General features: G+C 40.7%; 2 protein-coding genes across 3 annotated transcripts in view; both read right to left on the bottom strand.

The window, feature by feature from the left end:
- Positions 1-4,044: 4,044 nt before the first annotated feature.
- On the bottom strand, positions 4,045-8,943 carry ASNSD1 (asparagine synthetase domain containing 1). The gene is made up of 3 exons (XM_089519606.1): positions 7,504-8,943; positions 5,793-5,974; positions 4,045-4,600 (listed from the first exon to the last, which is right to left on the bottom strand). Exons 1-3 carry the CDS (start codon positions 8,941-8,943, stop codon positions 4,345-4,347), a joined length of 1,878 nt encoding a protein of 625 aa, XP_089375732.1. The 3' UTR covers positions 4,045-4,344.
- A 4-nt stretch (positions 8,944-8,947) lies between these two features.
- Positions 8,948-18,833, bottom strand: part of ASDURF (ASNSD1 upstream open reading frame) — a 55,362-nt gene continuing 45,476 nt past the window's right edge. Inside the window, exons 1-5 of one of the 2 annotated variants that reach the window (XM_089519607.1) lie at positions 14,753-14,868; positions 13,471-13,627; positions 11,884-11,937; positions 10,070-10,145; positions 8,948-9,036 (exon numbers count right to left, since the gene is read on the bottom strand). In XM_089519607.1, the coding sequence (XP_089375733.1) occupies positions 8,966-9,036; positions 10,070-10,145; positions 11,884-11,937; positions 13,471-13,545 (276 nt within the window). In that variant the 5' untranslated portion in view covers positions 13,546-13,627; positions 14,753-14,868 and the 3' untranslated portion in view covers positions 8,948-8,965. Of the gene's footprint in view, positions 9,037-10,069; positions 10,146-11,883; positions 11,938-13,470; positions 13,628-14,752; positions 14,869-18,833 lie in introns of those variants that run through there. The other variant, XM_089519608.1, reaches the window with a different exon arrangement.

An 18,833-nucleotide genomic window follows, 5' to 3' on the forward strand; every position in this document is an offset into this window, starting at 1 on the left:
GTCTCTTCCAACTCTATAATTCTATGATTCTGTGACATAAACAGCAACTTTACCCATTACAATGAATGGAAATCAAGCACAAGTTTTGAGAACAGAGAGAGTATGATCACTTGAGGAACTGAGATTACACTGATGGAGAATGTTGATTCATTAGAGAATGGTTAGGCAGATGTTTCACTCTACAATGCAAGCTTATATTTGGACAAGTCAGCAGGTTTTGAATAGTTTTGTTAATGAACCAATCGCTCATATATGAGAATCACCCCACTGTATTCTGCATGGATCCTTCAGCCATATACTGGGGATTAAGGCTGAATTCTATACTCACTTCAGTGGGAGTCAGTCCCATTGCATTTAAAGGGGCTTACTGAGTAGCCATGTCTAGGATTTCACTGTATCAGATTAAAATATGTAATAACAGTACTTAGAACAGGTTTTTACAAATAGCAGGTGGTTCCAAATGCACAACTTCTAGCATTGCCAGTCAGAAAACACTGTGCAGCTAGTTTGTGATACGAAAAACCGTTATGAAAGAGGAAGGATGACAATTTTTCTATCGCTCACCATGATATTCTGTGAATGAGGCAGGGTGACTGCATAATTAAAATCTTGTCTGAAGCATCCAGTTGTGAATTGGGAGGAAGAATGGCAAATACCACAAGCACTGGTTTAAAACATTTTGAAAGATGCTCACCAAAGAGAGAGCCAACATTTGTGGCAAACTGAAAGCCTGGTGCAAATAAATTCTTCACAAGGTTTTTGGTTTTAAGGTTTCATCCTGTCCAATCATCCCCAATAAATAAAATTCCAGTTTTAACTCAATTTTATTAAACATAGTCTCTATTATTCCATGAATAAGAACATTCTGGTATAAAGAATAAATGGTATGGGTTTTGTTTTGTTTTTTGGACCGATATGGAACAATACTAGACAGACTGGAAGAGAAATCTTGGAAGTGAAACCTCAAAGGGACCACCGGAAAGACTCGCCCACATCCAGGCACCACTTTCCAACAAGCAGCCCATGCATGCCACATAGATGGCAACCATGTGGTTCCTCTTTCATCTCAAGTCTTGTGCCATACTCACTTGGTTTTTCTCAGCTGTTAGGTAGTAATCGGTGTGAGAAGAGTCTGACTTGGGTGTTGTTGTTATGGGAACCATGGAATAAGGTTGACCAACTGTGAGGATGGAATGAGAAAGATCAAGATGGCTCCCAGGTTGAACTCCCAGTTTTTGATTGGAGAAAGACATCAATCCCTGTACAGTGTAGGAGAGCTGATAATCTCAAATCCAAAATACCTGCTGGGGATACCTTTGTTATGCTGACCAGAAGGCACAAAAATCTTCACACTAGCTTTCCAAGTAAATAGGCTTCTGCATGAGACAACAACAGCCAAAAGAAATCACACAAGAGAAGTGACATTGTTAGCCACAGGCCTGTGTCTGGTTTGTCTGAGATGTTGAAGAGGTAGTCAGTGCAGACCGATGTGAAGTCACACCTCAGGCTGTGAAGTCACAAAAGCAAATAAAAGCAATAAAATTTCCTTTCTACATTTTGCAGCTATAAAGTTTCTTCAAGAACTGGATCTGTCCCTGTTTTTTTATGAAGACATGGCCCCCTATATGGGCAGAGTTGAGTGACCATCCCAAAGAAGCCAAATTAGATCACTTTGCTTTGTGCTGTAAAATCAAATCAAAGTGTAAAATGAGTCTACTCTCTCTAGATTCGAGTTCCCCTGTTCCTTGGATGTTCAATATCCCTCCACCACAAAAAAGCAGGGACAGCTATGTTGGCCATAAAACAAAATCCAAAATGCAGATTATAGTAATACCTTTAATAATCCATGTTCTCCACACACCTGCTAAGAACCATTTCAGAACCAGTACACAGAATAACATGTAAACAATTTAAAAATCACTTTTGTTGTGGTGGTAGTGCTTTCAAATTGTTTTGACTTTATGGGGTTATCATAGGGTTTTCTTGGCAGGATTTGTTCAGAAGGGGTTTGCCATTGTGTTCCTCTGAAGCAATGAGAATTTGGGATTTGGCCAAGGTTATTCAGTGGGTTACTATAGCCAAACAAGGGCCTGTTACAGACTGCCAAAATAAAGCTGCTTCGGGTCTCTTTGGAGGTATGCTATTTAAATGATGCATGCATCCTAAGAATCTGGAAGCTGCACCAAAAGCTGCACTCCAGTGCTTAGGAATGGAGTGTGGCTTTGGTGCGACTTTCGGACTCTTAGGACCCATGCATCATTTAAATAGCATGCCTCCAAAGAGACCCGAAGCAGCTTTATTTTGGCAGTCTGTAACAGGCCAAGGATTCACACTCTTGTTTCCTGGAGTTATAGTCCACACTCAAACCACTACACCACACTGGCTAAAAACAAACACTACTGATATATTATTACTAGGTCAGAAACTAGGGATTGACTTCAAACCAGAGATGGCTGATCTGGATTCCACAGGATCAGCTGTTCAGCATTCACAATTTTCAGACCAAATACTCCTGCAAATAATATAATGGAAGATCCCAAAACACGAAGATATACAATTGAGCACAAAAGTTAGAACCATACAAGCCATTACATTCCCTATTACAGTGGATCCCTGTTATACGCTGGGGTTTGGTTCCAAGATCCCCTGTGGATAACAAAATCCGTGTATGCTCAAGGTCCCATTAAATAAAATGGTATCCCTTATAAAAAAAATTTTTGAAATGTATATTTTTTTGAACATTTTCAAACCGTGGATGCTTGAATCTGTGTATAAAAAATCAGTGTATAAGAAGGGCCGATTGTACCATGTATGGATATGAGTGCTGGAGAGTTAATAAACAAGATAGGAAGAAAATGAATTCATTTAAGACTAGAGAAGAGTGCTGGGAATACCGTGGACAGCCAAAAAAGACAAATAAATGGATCCTAGAGCAGATTCAAGCCAGAAACCTCTCTGGAAACCAAGATGACAAAAACTTAGGCTGTCTTTGGACATATCATGAGAAGGCACGTCTCACTGGAAAACACAATAAAATGCTAGGAAAGGTGGAGGAAGTAGAAAGGAAGACAGGCCACATACTAGATAGATACTATTAAGGAGGTCACAGGTATGAATGTACAAGAACAAAGCAGAGCAGTGGAGGACAGGGAGTCTTGGAGATGTCTCATCCACAGGGTTGACATGGCTCGAGATCCACTCAAAGGCAGTTAACAACAAACAACAAAAAAGATGTATGAATATGATTATGTATTCTTCTTCCATCCATATTCAGCACGAAGATAACCCCAGAAAAAAACAAAGCATGTTTTGCTTATGCTGGATGTCAACCCACTTAGATTAAAAAAAAAATACTGACACAGGAGCCATTTTAATGTTTGATTTACAGCCATGAAATCATCAGCTAGTTGGCACAGACACTAACTACTCTACACTAAGGTTCCAAAGCTTTCATCAGTTTGGCCAACATACCTATAAAGGCCTATAGAGGCCTGAGATCTTTAATTCTCCAACAAGAATTTAGTAAATTTACAGCCCAAATAGAAGTTTATTTAACCATATGAATAAATGACATTCATTTGCATGAAATCTACATGGTTACACTGAGATTACTTTCAGCCCACTGGCTAGACCAGAGGTACACTAATGTGAGTATCCCACTCTTGTTGGTCCTCAGCTCCCAGAAGCTTCAGTCAGCATAGCAAACTGTCAGAGTTTCTGGGTGTTGAAGTCAAATAACATCCAGGAACCCACATTTAGACTCACTGATTTAGACCCTGAGTCAATCAAAGAGGTTGCTATCCTTATGTATTCCAAGCCAGCATTGCCAAAAAGTATCAGCCTTAGCTGTCATCTTGCAACCCAAGGTGGACAGAGCCATTTTCATGAATAACAACATATGCCCATTCCTTAAAGGAGCAGCTGATAATACATCTCAACTACACATAGATTTCCCCTGTGAGATCTACAAAAATGGTAGCATCTGTGCCGATGTCAATTCCTGTAAAACCCAAGGCTAGCATGTACCACCAAAGAATGCACAACTTCTGAAATATTAAACCAACAACCAGCTTTATTTTGTTGCACATACATGACACAGAAACATCTTTTGACACACTATTGGGACAATCGAGCCTGTGTAGTAATGATTGAGTTCCATTAAAACCAATAGAACTTAGATGTTTACTTTCCTTGGACTGTTTTCAACAGGACATACAGTCTAATCATTCAAAAGGGGCTTACTCCCAAATAAGTGCATAGAATCACTGCCATAACAGAAGGGTCTTTAATTTTGTCAACTGTGTAATTGTTTTTTTAAAAGGTCACCTTCAACTCTATACAGAGCTACTCTGCTGAAAGTGGCTGGAGTCTTTTGCATTTGTCAGATGCCTTTTCATTTCTGTTCTCCATTTTAGCAATCCTGGAGCCAAACTGCATGGCCCTTTTTGGCAGAACTGAAGAGGTAGTCAAGCCAAGCTCAGCAGCTGCCAAGCGCAAAAGCAGTTTCTCTCCAATGCCCCGACGTACAGCCAAGTTTGCTTTCTCCCAAACAGGGAGGGAGTTAAGAAAGGATACAACTTCTTCATCAAGAAAAGGAAATCTGAGGTAAAAAAGAAAGTTAAAATGTGAGGACAGATTTAAATAACAAATGTGCAAAATGCTTCAGAAAATCCTTAATTCTGATTCTGATAGTTATAATTCTGGTTTCTTTCCCTCCCTTAGGTTCTGTAACCTGCCCTTAGTACCTTTACAATCTTCACGGATTTACAACCATTTCAATTTCTATACATTCCATTCTTGAGATCACCTCTTGGGTAGAACTATCATGTACTTAGTTTGCAAATCCCACCAAGGATTATGGGAGCTGAAGTTCAATAGCAGATGGTGGGCTGCTCATTCCTGCCTCTAGTGTAGGATAACTTTCTCCATGACATGTCACTTAACACAATTCTTCCCTGTCTTTGCTCCACTTCAGTGGCTAGCAGGGAAAGCACAGAAGTATGATACCACAGCATATCATAACTGCACTTAGAAAGGAGAACCTATCACAGAAATAATATGGTAGTCTCACTCTTAGCATGCAAATGCAAGTGTGTGTGTGTTTAATGAGCATTCACTGTTCCATAGTGCTGTGCTGTTACACACATCCTGTCAGTCTGCCAGAACTTCTGTATTTGTGGCTTCCATACCAGAGATGTGAGAAGATACCTTTATATCAGGGGTGAAAACTACGTGACCTGTGGGCTCTTGGAACTCCCCGACTTTCAAAACACTAGGAGAATCATACTTCCAGATGCTTCTGGGCATGTTTTATTCTCTTCTAAAACAAAGCACAGTAATTCCCCCCCCCCCCAATAAACATGCAAACATCTTGCTTTGGCCACCAAAATGTTGGTTACTTCTGGTTTCACTGGAAGGTACTGGACTGGCCCATGGAGGGGCCCGGGATACATGGAAGACTAGTCCTGAACCCCCTTGAAGTAACTTACCCCTGGTTTAAATGGAAAACCATGTTACAAGTCTGTGCAAAGTACACAGAAACACTCCCTTAACTGTGGTCTCCTTAACCAAGTCAACATACTAGTGTAACAGATGGAAAAAATTCTTAGTTTAAGGTATTTTTCCACCTGTGTTTTTTCAACAAATAGCCTGAAAAGCTGCTACATATCCCCAAGAAGATAGATGTCCATTTTGTGTGCATGTGTTCAAATGTCCCAAATAAAACAAACAAAAATCTGGACTGGAAACATTTCCCAGAAAGAAAAAGCTCTTTCACTTGCATGCCGCCTTACCTAGCTTCTTTGCCATGATCCCCAATAACTCTATCATCTCGCCCAAGATTTCTAGAAGAAATACGTCCCAGTTCCATTCCCAGCTCTTCATTCAACCGTTCCAGACCATGTTTTTCGAAACAAGCACGGTGTCTGGAATAGCCAGCAAGCTGCTCATCTGCTCCAATCCCTGTAAGTACAATCTGCAATGGAACACAGGTTAGTTTCAGGTATTAAATGTATATATCACTTCCCTAACCCAAATGAGACCTGAAAGTTAGAAGAGAAAATCCAAAAATATATGTAATGCATTCAGTTAAACCCTGTAAACTTAATAAAAGTGTCCATCCAGAACCCCACCTTAAAAATATGCCTCCTCCATCTAGCAGAAGAATGAATGGCAGAAATAGGACACCAAGAATGGACAATAAAACCTATGCAAGTGCCTTTGGGAAAGGGAACTCCACAGAAAAGGCCACCTTAGCATCTACACAAAACTTAGAAAAACTATTTTTTTTAATTACAATTCCCAATATCCTTGTGGACTATGACATTTTGGGAACTGCTAACCAAAAAAGTAACCTCTCCATACTCTGCATCTATTTATTTAACCATTTATTCATTGCTTTCTAAATACATATGGCATGGCTAACAGGGACTAAATCAAAAACCTTCGCTTTACAGTATTTTCCTTACTTTTACATTAACCTTAAAAAACTACAGCTATATTCAAATTAAAATATATGAAGATACAGTATTTGCAAATAACTGCTGTATATGGCTCAACTGTTTTCCAATTAACAAATTGTTATCTTCTATTTAAACAGGAACAGAATTGCATTTTTTAAAAAAGTAAAAACAGACACCACAAGCCTATTAAGACTGTGATCTGGATAAAGATTTTATCCAAATTAAGCAACAAAAAATTACAAAATGAAAGCCAGAATGAAAGATATTTGTTAAAGGCACTTATTTCCAGGATGTCAGAAAAAACTTGGTAATAATGTAGGTACTCTGAAACATCCCTTTCAATAAGCCCAATGCAATGCCATTAAAGCTGTAATTTAAAGTAGCAGGTGAGACCTGAACAGAGGAACTATGCTTTTTCTGTAGCAACTTCTTTGAAGTCTGTTAGATTAATAGTCATTGAGGCCTGAATGTTTATAGTTCCTTATTTATATGATTTATATTTGGGATTATTTATCTGTGTATTTTTATCCTGCCTTGTATAGCCCAAAAGGAGTTTCCCACATGTGAGTCTAAGCTTGTAAGCCCAGGATGAGCCCTGAAAGTAACTCAATAAATGTTCACAGGATAAGAGAAACACAAAGCAGGGCCAGCTGATATATCAGCTACCTCCCTAAACCACTTTTTAAAATTATAGGTGGCCATGATAATAAGATTAATACCATTAAACTGTATTACAGTATTTTATTTGTGTTATACTTGATCATTAGATGAATCCCACAAAGTTATGTTCCTGTGTCTGAGTGTTCTTGTTTTCTTCCTACCATCTTCTTTTCCTGTTGTGTGATGTGGTTTTAAATTGAGAATGGGCATTATTTTCAAAACACCACACACACAGGTGTAAGCTGTTTTGAAAACCTCTCCACCTGAATTTTGAGGCATAAATGCTTATAAATAATAAAACTAAAATCTCTCCTGCACTTGAGAGATATAACTAAATTAATTAATTAAATAATTACAAACAAATAAGCAGAAAACTTTGCACCTTTGCAGGACTTTTATATGGCTTTACATCTCCCTTGTTGGTAATTAGTCCTTCTCCTCTGGAAGCAAACCACACAGCGCAACCAATGCTATCATCCAAAACAGTGTCTAATGGATAAACCAAGTGACGTATATGTTCTTGTCTCATTGCTTTTAAGTCCGCAAGTGTAACATTGATTTCCACAAAATTCCACAATCTTGAAGGATTAATACTTTGCAGTTCTTTCAGTCCTGCTCTGCCTGTAATTCTGTCAGGAACATTAAAAGATGACACACAGTTGCTAGTCACAATGCAGTTGGCATGTAAGCATTCTGGACTAGGTGGCAACTGTTTCTTCTCTCTGCAATGCTTCCTTGTGGAACTGTTTTGATTACTTTGTTCTGGAACCATGAAAGCCACGTTAAGAAGATCAATGGGTTCTTCCACAGGCACGTGTCTATCAGCAAGCGTTGCTATAAGAATGGAGTCAACGCCACCAGAAAAAAGTATTGCAATTTCAGCTATCCCTGATGCATCTCTTAACTGATCAGTCTCTCTAACCAGACATAAGACTCGTTTCCTTACAGCTTGACTCAATACATCAATAAATTGGTGAACTAATTCCTTCTTGTGGTGTTCAGCAAGAAACATATGAAGAACTTGCACATCATCTACATTTTTTATAAAACTGAGGAACTGGGACTCCTCTGGCATGTTACAGATCTCCTTATTCAGAGGAATGACAGGAGCTGTCAATGAGTGGGATTTATTTATTACCAGAGACACGTAAGTTGGTAAATGTTTGGAAATGATTTGAAAGTCACCTTCTTCAGTTATATTCTCTCTGGAAGGATATTTCCACTGATGCAATGTCAGTGTCACAGCTTTAGATGCAGCACAGTCCTGGAGGTCCATTTTGAAGATTCCCAACGCTGGTACTTCCCACCACTGATGATCAGACATAACGCTTACAGAGGTGAGAGCAAGAATGTTGTCCAACTCCTTATTAAATTGCCACAGGAGACTGCGACGACCAAAAAAATCTCTGCCAAACCACAAACAATGCTTGGATGCTTGATAAAAAATGAAAGACCATGGGCCTTGAATGGAAGACAGCACTGACAGAATGTCTGATTCATTACTGCAGGAACAGAGTTGGTGAAAAATAACTTCAGTGTCATTCTCTTCAGCTTCTACATGGATTCCACCAAATACCTCTCCATTCCAAAGAAATACATTATCACCAGTAGGATCTTCCAGCGGCTGTGGAGTCTTCTGCCCCCTTAAGTGAAGTACATGGCCAGAAAATAAGCAATGATAGGGAAGGTGGAGCACAGTCTTCACCAGTTCTTGGCTACTACTGGGCCCTCTTCTTCTTAGGTTACATAAAATATTCTCTTTAAAGAGAGAAATGTTAGGAGGATGATCAGACAAGCTGACCAGGCAGCAAATCCCACACATTTTGAACTGGTGTCTGATTTAGCTATTTCTTGATTTTGGCTTTTTCAGAATTTTCCATTTCCTGATGTGCTTTCTTCAACTCATCTAAAACGTCTGCAACAAATGAAATCCATCTTTAGTCACATTAGTGTAACACATAAAAATAAAGTGTGTAACAGAATTTTAAGCAGCCTGTACCTGCACCTTCTAGTAGTCCAGTTGCTGCAAATTTGACAATATATATGTACTCTTATTACAATCTAGAAATCTGTAATACCAACTAGAGAACAACTTCTCCAATTAAAGTGGGTGGCCAGAAGCAAGAAAGGAGTGTATGTATATAGTTTTCATCTCATAAATGTGGGGTGAGGGAAGATGGATACCTACAGAAGGGGATAGTCAAATCTGATCATACATATTTTAACCACAGCCAGAACTGTGTATGTAAACAGAGTTGTGAGATGCAGACTTTCCTATCCATAGTAGCTTTTTGCACAGCATGAAGAAGGTTTTAACAAAAAGAAAATATGAACAATGGGACTTGTATCAAAAATCTCCCCTGTGTAACTTTGTGAGCTGCCTTGGGTCCTACTACAGGGGAACAGCAGCACATAAATGAAATGACAAATGAATAAATAAAATAAACTTTCATTAGAGATATATCCACTTGATTTTTTTTTGCAGGACTCTACTGGGTGGACAATTATTGAGTGCAAACCCCTATTGCAGAAAATAACTTCAAGTTACATGATGGAATATTTTCCTCCCACCAACAGGACCTTGTCTCTCAAGAACTCGTTCCAAAAGAACCCCCAACTTTGAAGAGACGATTTTTGAGTGCATGAGGAGAAGAACAAATATAGATAAAGCTTATTTATAGTACCCTTTGTTTTTGGCTTTTTCAAATACATTGTTTCAACTGTCAAAGCATTTGGAGGGCAATAGGAAGTTCAATAATAATGATGATGATGATAACAACAACAACATCATCTAATAGTAATATTCACAACTACAGAATATACTTTCAGAACATGGTAACTTTAGTTTGTTTAACGAGAGCACCAGCTGTCAAGTTAGGAACTAATACACTAGATACATACGCACAAACAAACAAACAAACAAAGACAGAATGATCTTAGATACATACTTTTGGATTCTGATAGTGTTTGGGTCCTGTCCACTAGAAAGAGTATGTTGCTGTTGCGCTGTAGTTTGTAAACCTTCTAAAAAAAGTAAACAAGTAATCTTATACATAACACTTCCAGAAAGAAAGAAAATATAAAAGCAAAAATGTTCTTATTTCAGCAATTTTTTTATTTTAAAAATATTATTTTAAATTCTGATTAAAAAAAGAAAATTGAGTGCACCTAAACTTAATTTTGTCTGAAATATGGAAAACTACTTATTTATCAATTAGAATATCTCTTCAATCCCTGTGTTTACATTATTTACTTTTTATTTATTTATTTTTTTATTCAGTGATTACATCTTATGTTCAGGTACATAATAAATATAGACTTTTCTTATTTAGTGACTAGTACAAAAAATAATACCAAAAAGAAAATAACATGCTTTTCAGCTTAATATCATTATCTACTTGTGTAATGCAATCTTCACTGAGAACTTCTTTTTTGACCACTGTAAATAACCCCTCCCCCCTTAGTCCCATCTTTGTTCGCTTGGATTTGTTTGGTATTACATTGAGCAATTATCCCTCTTTTCTTTGGATTTTCTATTCTTTAAAAAGAAAGTATAGAGGAATAGTTAGTGAAAAGAATAGAAGTGATAGTTTGCGAATCTAATCTGTACCTTAACAGTATATATACTTTTATATACAAGAACTCTCAAGCAAAGCATCCCCAACAGATGGCCATCTGAGGCTGAGAGAGTGTTACTTGCCCAATATCACCTAGTGGGACAGCACACAATTCTCTGCAAGAAACCATGCAAATAAGAAATGTTAATTCCTTTTGCATCCTTTGCAAAATTCCTTTTGCATCCTTTGGACTGGATGGCCCTTGTGGTCTCTTCCAACTCTACGATTCTATGAAAATGAGTACCATGGGTGTCTCTGCAAAGGATTGAGGCTGGCAGGTACTTTGCTCTGTGTGTGTGTCCATGTGTGCAAACGCCTCTGGATGGACTTATGACAGCTAAATTGGTATCAAAGTGCTACAATGGTGTGGTACGCACACATCCTATGTTGAATATAATTGGAATAAATTATTCCCCTTTTGCAAGCATTCAGTGATTTGTCCAAGCTCGATTAGACCCACTGAATGTATGGAACATACATAAGTCTTGACTTAACTAGTCTTATTGCTTCAGTGGGTTTGCTTTACTTGGAACTAACAACTAACATTGGGGTGTGCTGGGATTATGAAAAAGTTTGGGGACACTGACCTAGAGATTTCTAGAGAAGCGTTCTTTCAGGTAAAAAAAAATAGCATTCACAATTTTAATTGAAATCTACAGGGTGGGTGTGTGGGTGCCTCTTAACCCTGTAAATATGTGTGTGTGTGTATGGGGGGGAGACATAACACTTTTTGTATCAATTTTCTAAAAAGCTCTACTGACAAGAACATGTTATGAGGAAATGTGATTATGGTTGAATAGTGCAATCTCACACACTTGAAAGGCCACGCTACCAAGATGGGTGCGTTCATCAGGAACAGCCATCAGACTTTAAATTCATTTGACCGCACTGAATTTGTGGGAAAGTGGCATGATCAGTGGACCAAAAATTAGTCGCCAAAGCAACAGCAAAAAGATTCAGCAAGCAACTGGTAAACCTAATATATAGGTGAGATCTTTCACAAGAGAAAGCGATAGATGACATATCTGAGACAACTCAATCTACTTTGCACATTGCTGCAGTTATAAACCAATCTGGGCACTACTTCCTTACATTTCTGTTTCCTTTAATTTATGCTTAGTAATAATCAAAGGCAAGTTATTTACCCGATTCTTCTTCAGGTTGGAAAGTTCATCAACTATAACTTTTTGCTCTTTAATCTGAAAGACAAAAGTTTAGAAAAAGTGTTTCTCAGAATGAAACTCAGCCCAAAGAAACACGATTCAATTGATTATAAAAGGCAAAGTAAGGCTGTTCTGTTTTACATTCTAGCAATCAAAAAATCAGTGTCTATTTGTGAAATGCAGTTTAGGCTTTCCATGTACATTGCCATCTTCTCCAGGCAGACTGGGAACTGTGTTAAATGATTCAGGAAGGTAGCATTTTTACTGAAAAATGGCAATTATACTAAATATTGGTTTGAAAAAGTATTTAGGTAAAAAGAAGCAAGTAATTATGATTGAAATGACAATTAAAATGAATCCCATTAGTTATAAATTTTATCACTGAAGCACATTCTCTATTATGGCTCAAGCCCCCAGAATCTGAGTTTAATGGTGTTTGACTTTGATGGCACATTTTAGCTTTCTTTATAGCTGTAGTGAGAAGAAGCAATGAGGCGGCATTTTTGCTGGCACCTCTTGCAAATACAAAATAACAACAACAATAATTAAAAAAATTATACTATGACAGCCACTGTGGCATAGCGATTTGAGTGTTGGACAACAACTCTGGAGACTAGGGTTTGATTCCCAACTCTGCCATGAAACCCACTAGATGACCTTGAGTGAGTCACACTCTCTCAGCCTCAGAGGATGGCCATGGCAAACCTCCTCTGAACAGATCGTACCAGGAAAACCCCATGATAGGGTCACCATAAGTTGGAAATGACTTGAAGGCACGCCACCACCACATCCAAGTTATAATATTCTTTATCTACTTTTGTAGCCTCTTGTGTTGAAGGGATAAACTCTTAACTTAAAGAGGTAAAAAATCCCTATTAAGAGGTCATTGACATTTTGCCATGTAGCGCAGTCTGAGGAAGTAGACTGATGCTCATGCTGCCAGTTTCTTTCAGTTAGTCTCAAAGGTGCTACAAGACCTCTCTATGTACTGATTCTACAGACTAACATGGCTATACCTTTGAATTCTATACATATTTACTCACAAATAAGATGAACTGTGATCAGTGGAGTTTATAATCCCCTATATGTTCCGGACTGCACTCAAGCCAACCATTATCATCATTGTGCCAAAATCCCACTGCTGGTCCTTTATCTTTCTCAGGATAGGAGAGGTCAGTAACTGCTGAAGGCTCTTGCACCAAAAATGATACAGATGTTGTTCTTATTCAGTGAGCCAGTTCACACTACACAATTGTAGCATTATAATTTCACTTTAAATGCCATGGCTTCTTTATTTATTACAGTTGTATGAAACCTTTCTCCCAGAAGAGACCCAAGGCAGCTCACAGTTCCATTTTATTGAATCCTGGGATTAGCAGTTTAGAAAGGGACCTTTGGACTCCTCAGCCTTTGGTGCCTCTGCCGGAGCTACCAATCCCAGGATTCCAGAGGAGGCAGCCATGGCAGTTATAGAGGAATCATTGAGCTATAACTGTGCAATGTGAAAGGGTCCAGTGTCACTTAGCGACAATTTATCCTGCAACTCTCATTCATCACCTTTCTACTGACCTTTCTGTTCAGCTCCTCTTTGTCACACAGCTTCACTCCATCTCCCTCCTCTCTTGGTGGTGTCTGGCTTGACATTTGCTTCAAGTCACGTTGCTCCTGTTGCCCACTGGCCAAAGTCACCCCAAGTCTCCTGGACACACGTGATCAACTGCTTCTCCTTCAAAATAATAATAATAATAATAATAATAATAATAATAATATAGCCAGCCTTCTGTGTCCATGGATTCTTTATCCACAGATTCAACCATCCACAGCTTTAAAATATTCGAAACAAATATAAATTCCATAAAGGGAAAACTTGATTTTGCCATTTTATATAAGGGGCACCATTTTACTATGCCATTGTATTTAATGGGACTTCAGCATTCATGGATTTTTATATCCACGGTGGGTCCTGGAACCAAGCCTCAACGGATGCCAAGGGCCCACTGTATTAATAGTAATCGCACCTTAAAGCTGGGCATGATGGTCAGATCTGAGAAAAACAGAAGGCCAATAACATACCTCCAACCAGCCCAAAATAAATTCAGGTGCGGGAGGGAATATATATATATATATATATAGAAATACGCTGGCACCAGTGTACTGACCAGCAATGGTTGCTGGTTGGGGTACGATGGAGACCCCTCCAGTCCTGTTACTCACATTAGATCTGTAGGAATAGCACTGGTTTTGTCTACACAAGGGATGAACAATGTGTAGCCCTCTTGAGGTTGATGGAACTATAATTCCCAGCAGTTTGCACCATTAACTCTACTGTTGAGACCTAATGGGAGATGCAGTCCACCATTACCTAGAGCAGTCGTTTCCAAGCTTTGATCCTCCAGATGCTTTGGATCTCAACCCCCAGAAGCCCCAATATTCATGGCCAAGAGTCAGGAATTCTGGCAGCTGAAGTCCAGAACATCTGGAAGACAACCAAAGTATAGGCACCACTGGCCTAGAGGGACCAGGGTGAAAAGAGGCCCTCCTTTTACATGACATGTCCTACATTTCCACCTTCTTCTGCCCAGGAGGAACTCCAAAAATGTCCTCCATTTTGAGCATGACTGGGAAGCATGTATTTACAACGCCATGTAAAAAAAAAGGCCACTGCTTGACTGATCACCTGTCCCATCATCCCTTACTCTTCCTAAAGTAATTATGGAATACTTCTAAATACATATGCAAATACTTATGGGGGGACCATAAGTCCAATTGACAGTATTATATTATAGTGTTTTACATGATTTTATATTAGCTTTATTAAAAAATAAAATTAAATTAAAATTAAAAAACGTACATCTGGGTCCCAATTAGAAATGCAGCCAGTCTCTCACTGTGCTCCTCCTCCTCCTCTTCCCCTTTGCAGCTCCACGTTCCAAAGGCTCCCGGGGACGTTCTATTCCCCCCCTCAGTCACGTGCCTTGTCCCAACATTCCAAAGCAGGCGCGCCTGGATGACGACCGCGCTTCTGATTGGACGAGCCGCTTGGCGCCTTGACCAATGGCAGGCAAGCACAAGGCAAGGCACAGCAAAACGAGCGTATAGCACAGTGATGTCCAAACTCTCTTCCTCCAGGTGTTTTTGGACTACAACTCCCAGAAGCCTCAGCCACCTTGGCCAATGATATGGGATTCTGGGAGCTGAAGTCCAAAACACTTGGAAAAGGTCAGAGTTTGGACATCACTGGTATAGCAATATATTAGAAACCCACAATGCACAAAAGAGTGCTGCCTTTACCCAGGATTATCTTCAGCCCCAAACACACTGCAGAAATAACCCAGTTTGAGACCTCTTTAACTGCCCTGGCTCAATGCTGGGGAATTCTGGGAACTGTTGTTGTGGCACCAGAGTTCTCTCTGACAGAGAAGGCTCAGTGTCTCACAAAACTACAGTTCCCAGGATTCCCTAGCATTGAGCCAGGGGGCAGTTAAAAGCAGTCTCAAACTGGATTATTTCTGCAGTGCGGACAGTACCATAATAAAAGCTTTATTTAAAAAAGCTCATATACATGTAAATTCATGCTTCTGGGTCATGCTCCAAATGGAGGACGTTTTGGAATCCCTCTTTGGCAGAAGGTTGAAATGGAGGACAAAGGAGGAGGGCCTCTATTCACCCTGCCTTTGTTGGGCAACCAAAATGCACAAAACACTTCATGCAAGCTTCCCAAGATACACCAGGGCAGTGGTCCCCAAACTGTGCTCTTGAAGGGATTTTGGACTTCAGCTCCCAGAATCCCAGACTACTGGCCAATGTGGCTGAGGCTTCTGGTAGCTGGAGTCCAAAGTCTTAAGGGCAGGGACCACTGCACTAGAGCTTATTCCCCAGCATCAGATTCAAAGATATAGCCATGTTAGTCTGGAAAAATCAGGATGCAAAGGGGTCTCTTGTAGCACCTTTGAGACATGTAAGGGATATATATGGGAGCTGGACAGTCAAGAAAGCAGGCAAGAAGTACTGTAAATCAATTCATTTGAGCTGTGGTGCTGGAGAAGAGTGCTGAGGATCCCATGGACAGCCAAAAAGACAAAGGAGTGGGCCCTTGAACAGGCCAAGTCTAGGCTCTCCCTGGAAGCCAGGATGATGAAACTGAGGCTGCTGTACATCAGCCACATCATGAGAAGGCCGGACTCATTGGAAAAGACAATTATGCCAGGAAAGGTAGAAGGGAGATCATGAATCTGCAAGACTTAGCAGTGGAAGATAGGGAGGTTTGGAGATGGCTCATTCACAGGGTTGCCATGAGTCAGGGGTCGAACTGAGGGCAGTTAAGAACAACAACATGATCTGAAATATCTGTTTCCTGGTGAAGAAGCCAGTGGAGCTTTGAAAGCTTGCAACTTGTATTTTGTGCATTTTGGTTAGTCCAATGAAGATATCGCTCCTTCATAGATTTTGTTTTACACTCAAAAGAGAATCATAGAATCATTGATTTGGAAGAGACCACAAGGGCCATCCATCCAGTCCAACCCCATTCTGCCATGCAGGAACTCTTAGCCAAAGCATCCCTGACAGATGGCCATCCAGCCTTTGTTTAAAGACCTCCAAGGAGGGAGACTCCACCACTCTCTGAGGAAGGAGTGTGTTCCTCTGTCAAACAGCTTTTGCCGTCAGGAAGTTCCTCCTGATGTTGAGCTAGAATCTCTTTTCCTTTAGCTTGCATCCATTGTTCCATGTCTAGTCTCTGGAGCAGCAGAAAACAAGCTTGCTCCATCCTCAGTGTGACACACCTTCAAATACATCCGATCTAAAGAGCTTCTGATCTAAAGAACAAGCCAGCAGGTCACTGGACAATAGAAATAAGCATATTGCAACCGAAGTATTGCAAATAAGGTGTTGCAACCAAGCCGCAACTGTCCTACTGACAAGCTGCTTCCAAGCTGACTTTGTATTTTGACTTTATTATTTTGGGGGGGAAATGTATAACTCAGTTGCATACATATTAGATTTGGAATGGGTGGGGCATTTTACCAAGTTGATCTTTCCTGCAATCTGTGATGTGTTCTTTGTTCTCTTTGGGTGCGTAGGATTCTTCAGGGGTTGGAAATCATCACAGTCATCATGGACACAGTGTCGGTTAATAATCTCCATTGCACCATTTGAAAGCACTGTTTTAAAGAGCTGGAGGACTGAAAGGGCTGTTAGATCAACCTCTTGCCATACAGAAATAAACAACTAAAGCCCTCCTTAACAGATGACCACTCAACCTCTGTTGTTGTGTGCCTTCAAGTCATTTTGGAATTATGGTGACGCTATCAGGAGGTTTTCTTGGCAAGCTTGTTCAGGGGTGGTGATGGCGTTGCCTTTGCTTTTCTCTGAGGCTGAGAGAGTGTGGCATGCCCAAGGTCACTCAGCTGGTTTCCATGCCTGAATGGGGATTCAAACCCTGGTCTCCAGAGTCTTCAGAGTACTACACCACAGCTGGCTCTCAACCTCTGTTTAAAGACCTCAATAGAAGAAAAGCGCAACACCTTCTGAGGCAGTCTGTTCCACTGCTGAACATCTCTGATAGTCAAGTTCTTCCTCTTTTTTTAATCTGGTATCTTTTTTTCTTGTGTAATTTTTATTCTTTCATTGTATCAGAGTCTCTGGAGCAGCAGTAAACAAGCTTGGTCCATCTTCTGCACGTTATGCACCTTCCACGTTGGTTCTCTTATGACAATTCTAATGCAAATCCGCCATGATATTTTATTTAAGATTTATTCAGAGGTTTGTCTTCCTCTAGCAGTTCTACTCAAAGTGGTGGTCCCAGGACCAGTCCCAATCCACAAGACATTGACTGCTAGGCCACAGACAATTTCCAGGAAAGGAAAAAACAGTTATAACCAGATGGCACAAATATGGTACCAGTCCCTGGTACATTAGGAGGAAATGACTCAAACAACTTTTTTAAAAAGTTAAAGGAAAAAAAGAGGTTAGGGATGGGATCTGTGGCTGGGAGATGTGGCTTTCCAAAGTCCCACAAAAGGCCAATGCAGGCTCGCAAACCCAGGGGGTTGCTAACCCCTGCTTTAGGGAAATGGGAACAGAACCTTATGGAAACATTTACAACCTCCACCCAGCTGGTCTCACATTCTCTGCAACTAGGGTTGCCATAACCCGGCTGCAACTGGGATTTTCCCGTTTTTGGCGGCACTGGGCCCCTCCGTCCCAGGTGCCGCCAAAAACCGGGACAACCCCGGTTGCAGCCAGGTTGGCCGCGGCCCATGGGGCCTCGCTGCCCTCCTCCTCCACCGCACATGGCCGTGTGGAGGAGGAGGAGGAAGAGGAGGGCAGCGAGGCCTGGGGCAGAGGAGGCAAGGTGGAAGTGGTGCCTCCTGCATGCGGCTGCGCCACCCTCCCCGCCTCCCCGCGGCCTCCTCCCTCCTTCCCGGCCTCTGAGGAGGCCTCGGCCCCCTTAGAGACCGGGAAGGAGGAGGAGGCTGCCCGCGTTTGGCCCTGTGGGCTCCTTCTCGGCCCCCTCAGAGGCTGGGAAGGAGCGCGGGGAGGGGGGGGTGTCCTGCATTTTTTGGAGAAAAAAAAATGTCCTACATTTTAAAATGTTGTCCTACATTTGTCCCGGTTTGGAGATCCTGACTTATGGCAACCCTATCTGCAACACCTTTTACCTCAGATGATGGAGATCAGTCTTGTAAGGCAGTAGCAGGTATCACCCCTTGGAGTAACTTTTGCACATCATCCTTGGGCTTAATAAAGGTTGGCAGGCTGTCTGAACAAAGGATGGAATGGCCATTAAAGCTGGACAAAAAGATGCCTAAGGGGTGCATCTACACTGTAAAAATAATGTTGTTTGATACCACTTTATCTGCCATGGCACCATCCTACATAACCCTGGGAGTTGTAGCTTTGTGGGACACTAGCACTATTTGGCCGAGACAGCT

The sequence above is a fragment of the Sceloporus occidentalis genome, unplaced genomic scaffold (genome assembly GCF_023333645.1).
Source record: "Sceloporus occidentalis isolate IW3139 unplaced genomic scaffold, rSceOcc1.0.p SCAF_4, whole genome shotgun sequence".
Lineage (NCBI taxonomy): Eukaryota > Metazoa > Chordata > Lepidosauria > Squamata > Phrynosomatidae > Sceloporus > Sceloporus occidentalis.

Bases quoted from the DNA above. Each gene is read 5' to 3' on its own strand.
- ASNSD1 (XM_089519606.1), bottom strand. From the start codon at position 8,943: ATGTGTGGGATTTGCTGCCTGGTCAGCTTGTCTGATCATCCTCCTAAC. The intron at 5,975-7,503 runs GTGCAAAGTTTT...GTTCCATTGCAG, and splicing joins CATATAAAAGTCCTGCAAAG to ATTGTACTTACAGGGATTGG. The intron at 4,601-5,792 runs GTAAGGCGGCAT...TTTTTACCTCAG, and splicing joins GATCATGGCAAAGAAGCTAG to ATTTCCTTTTCTTGATGAAG.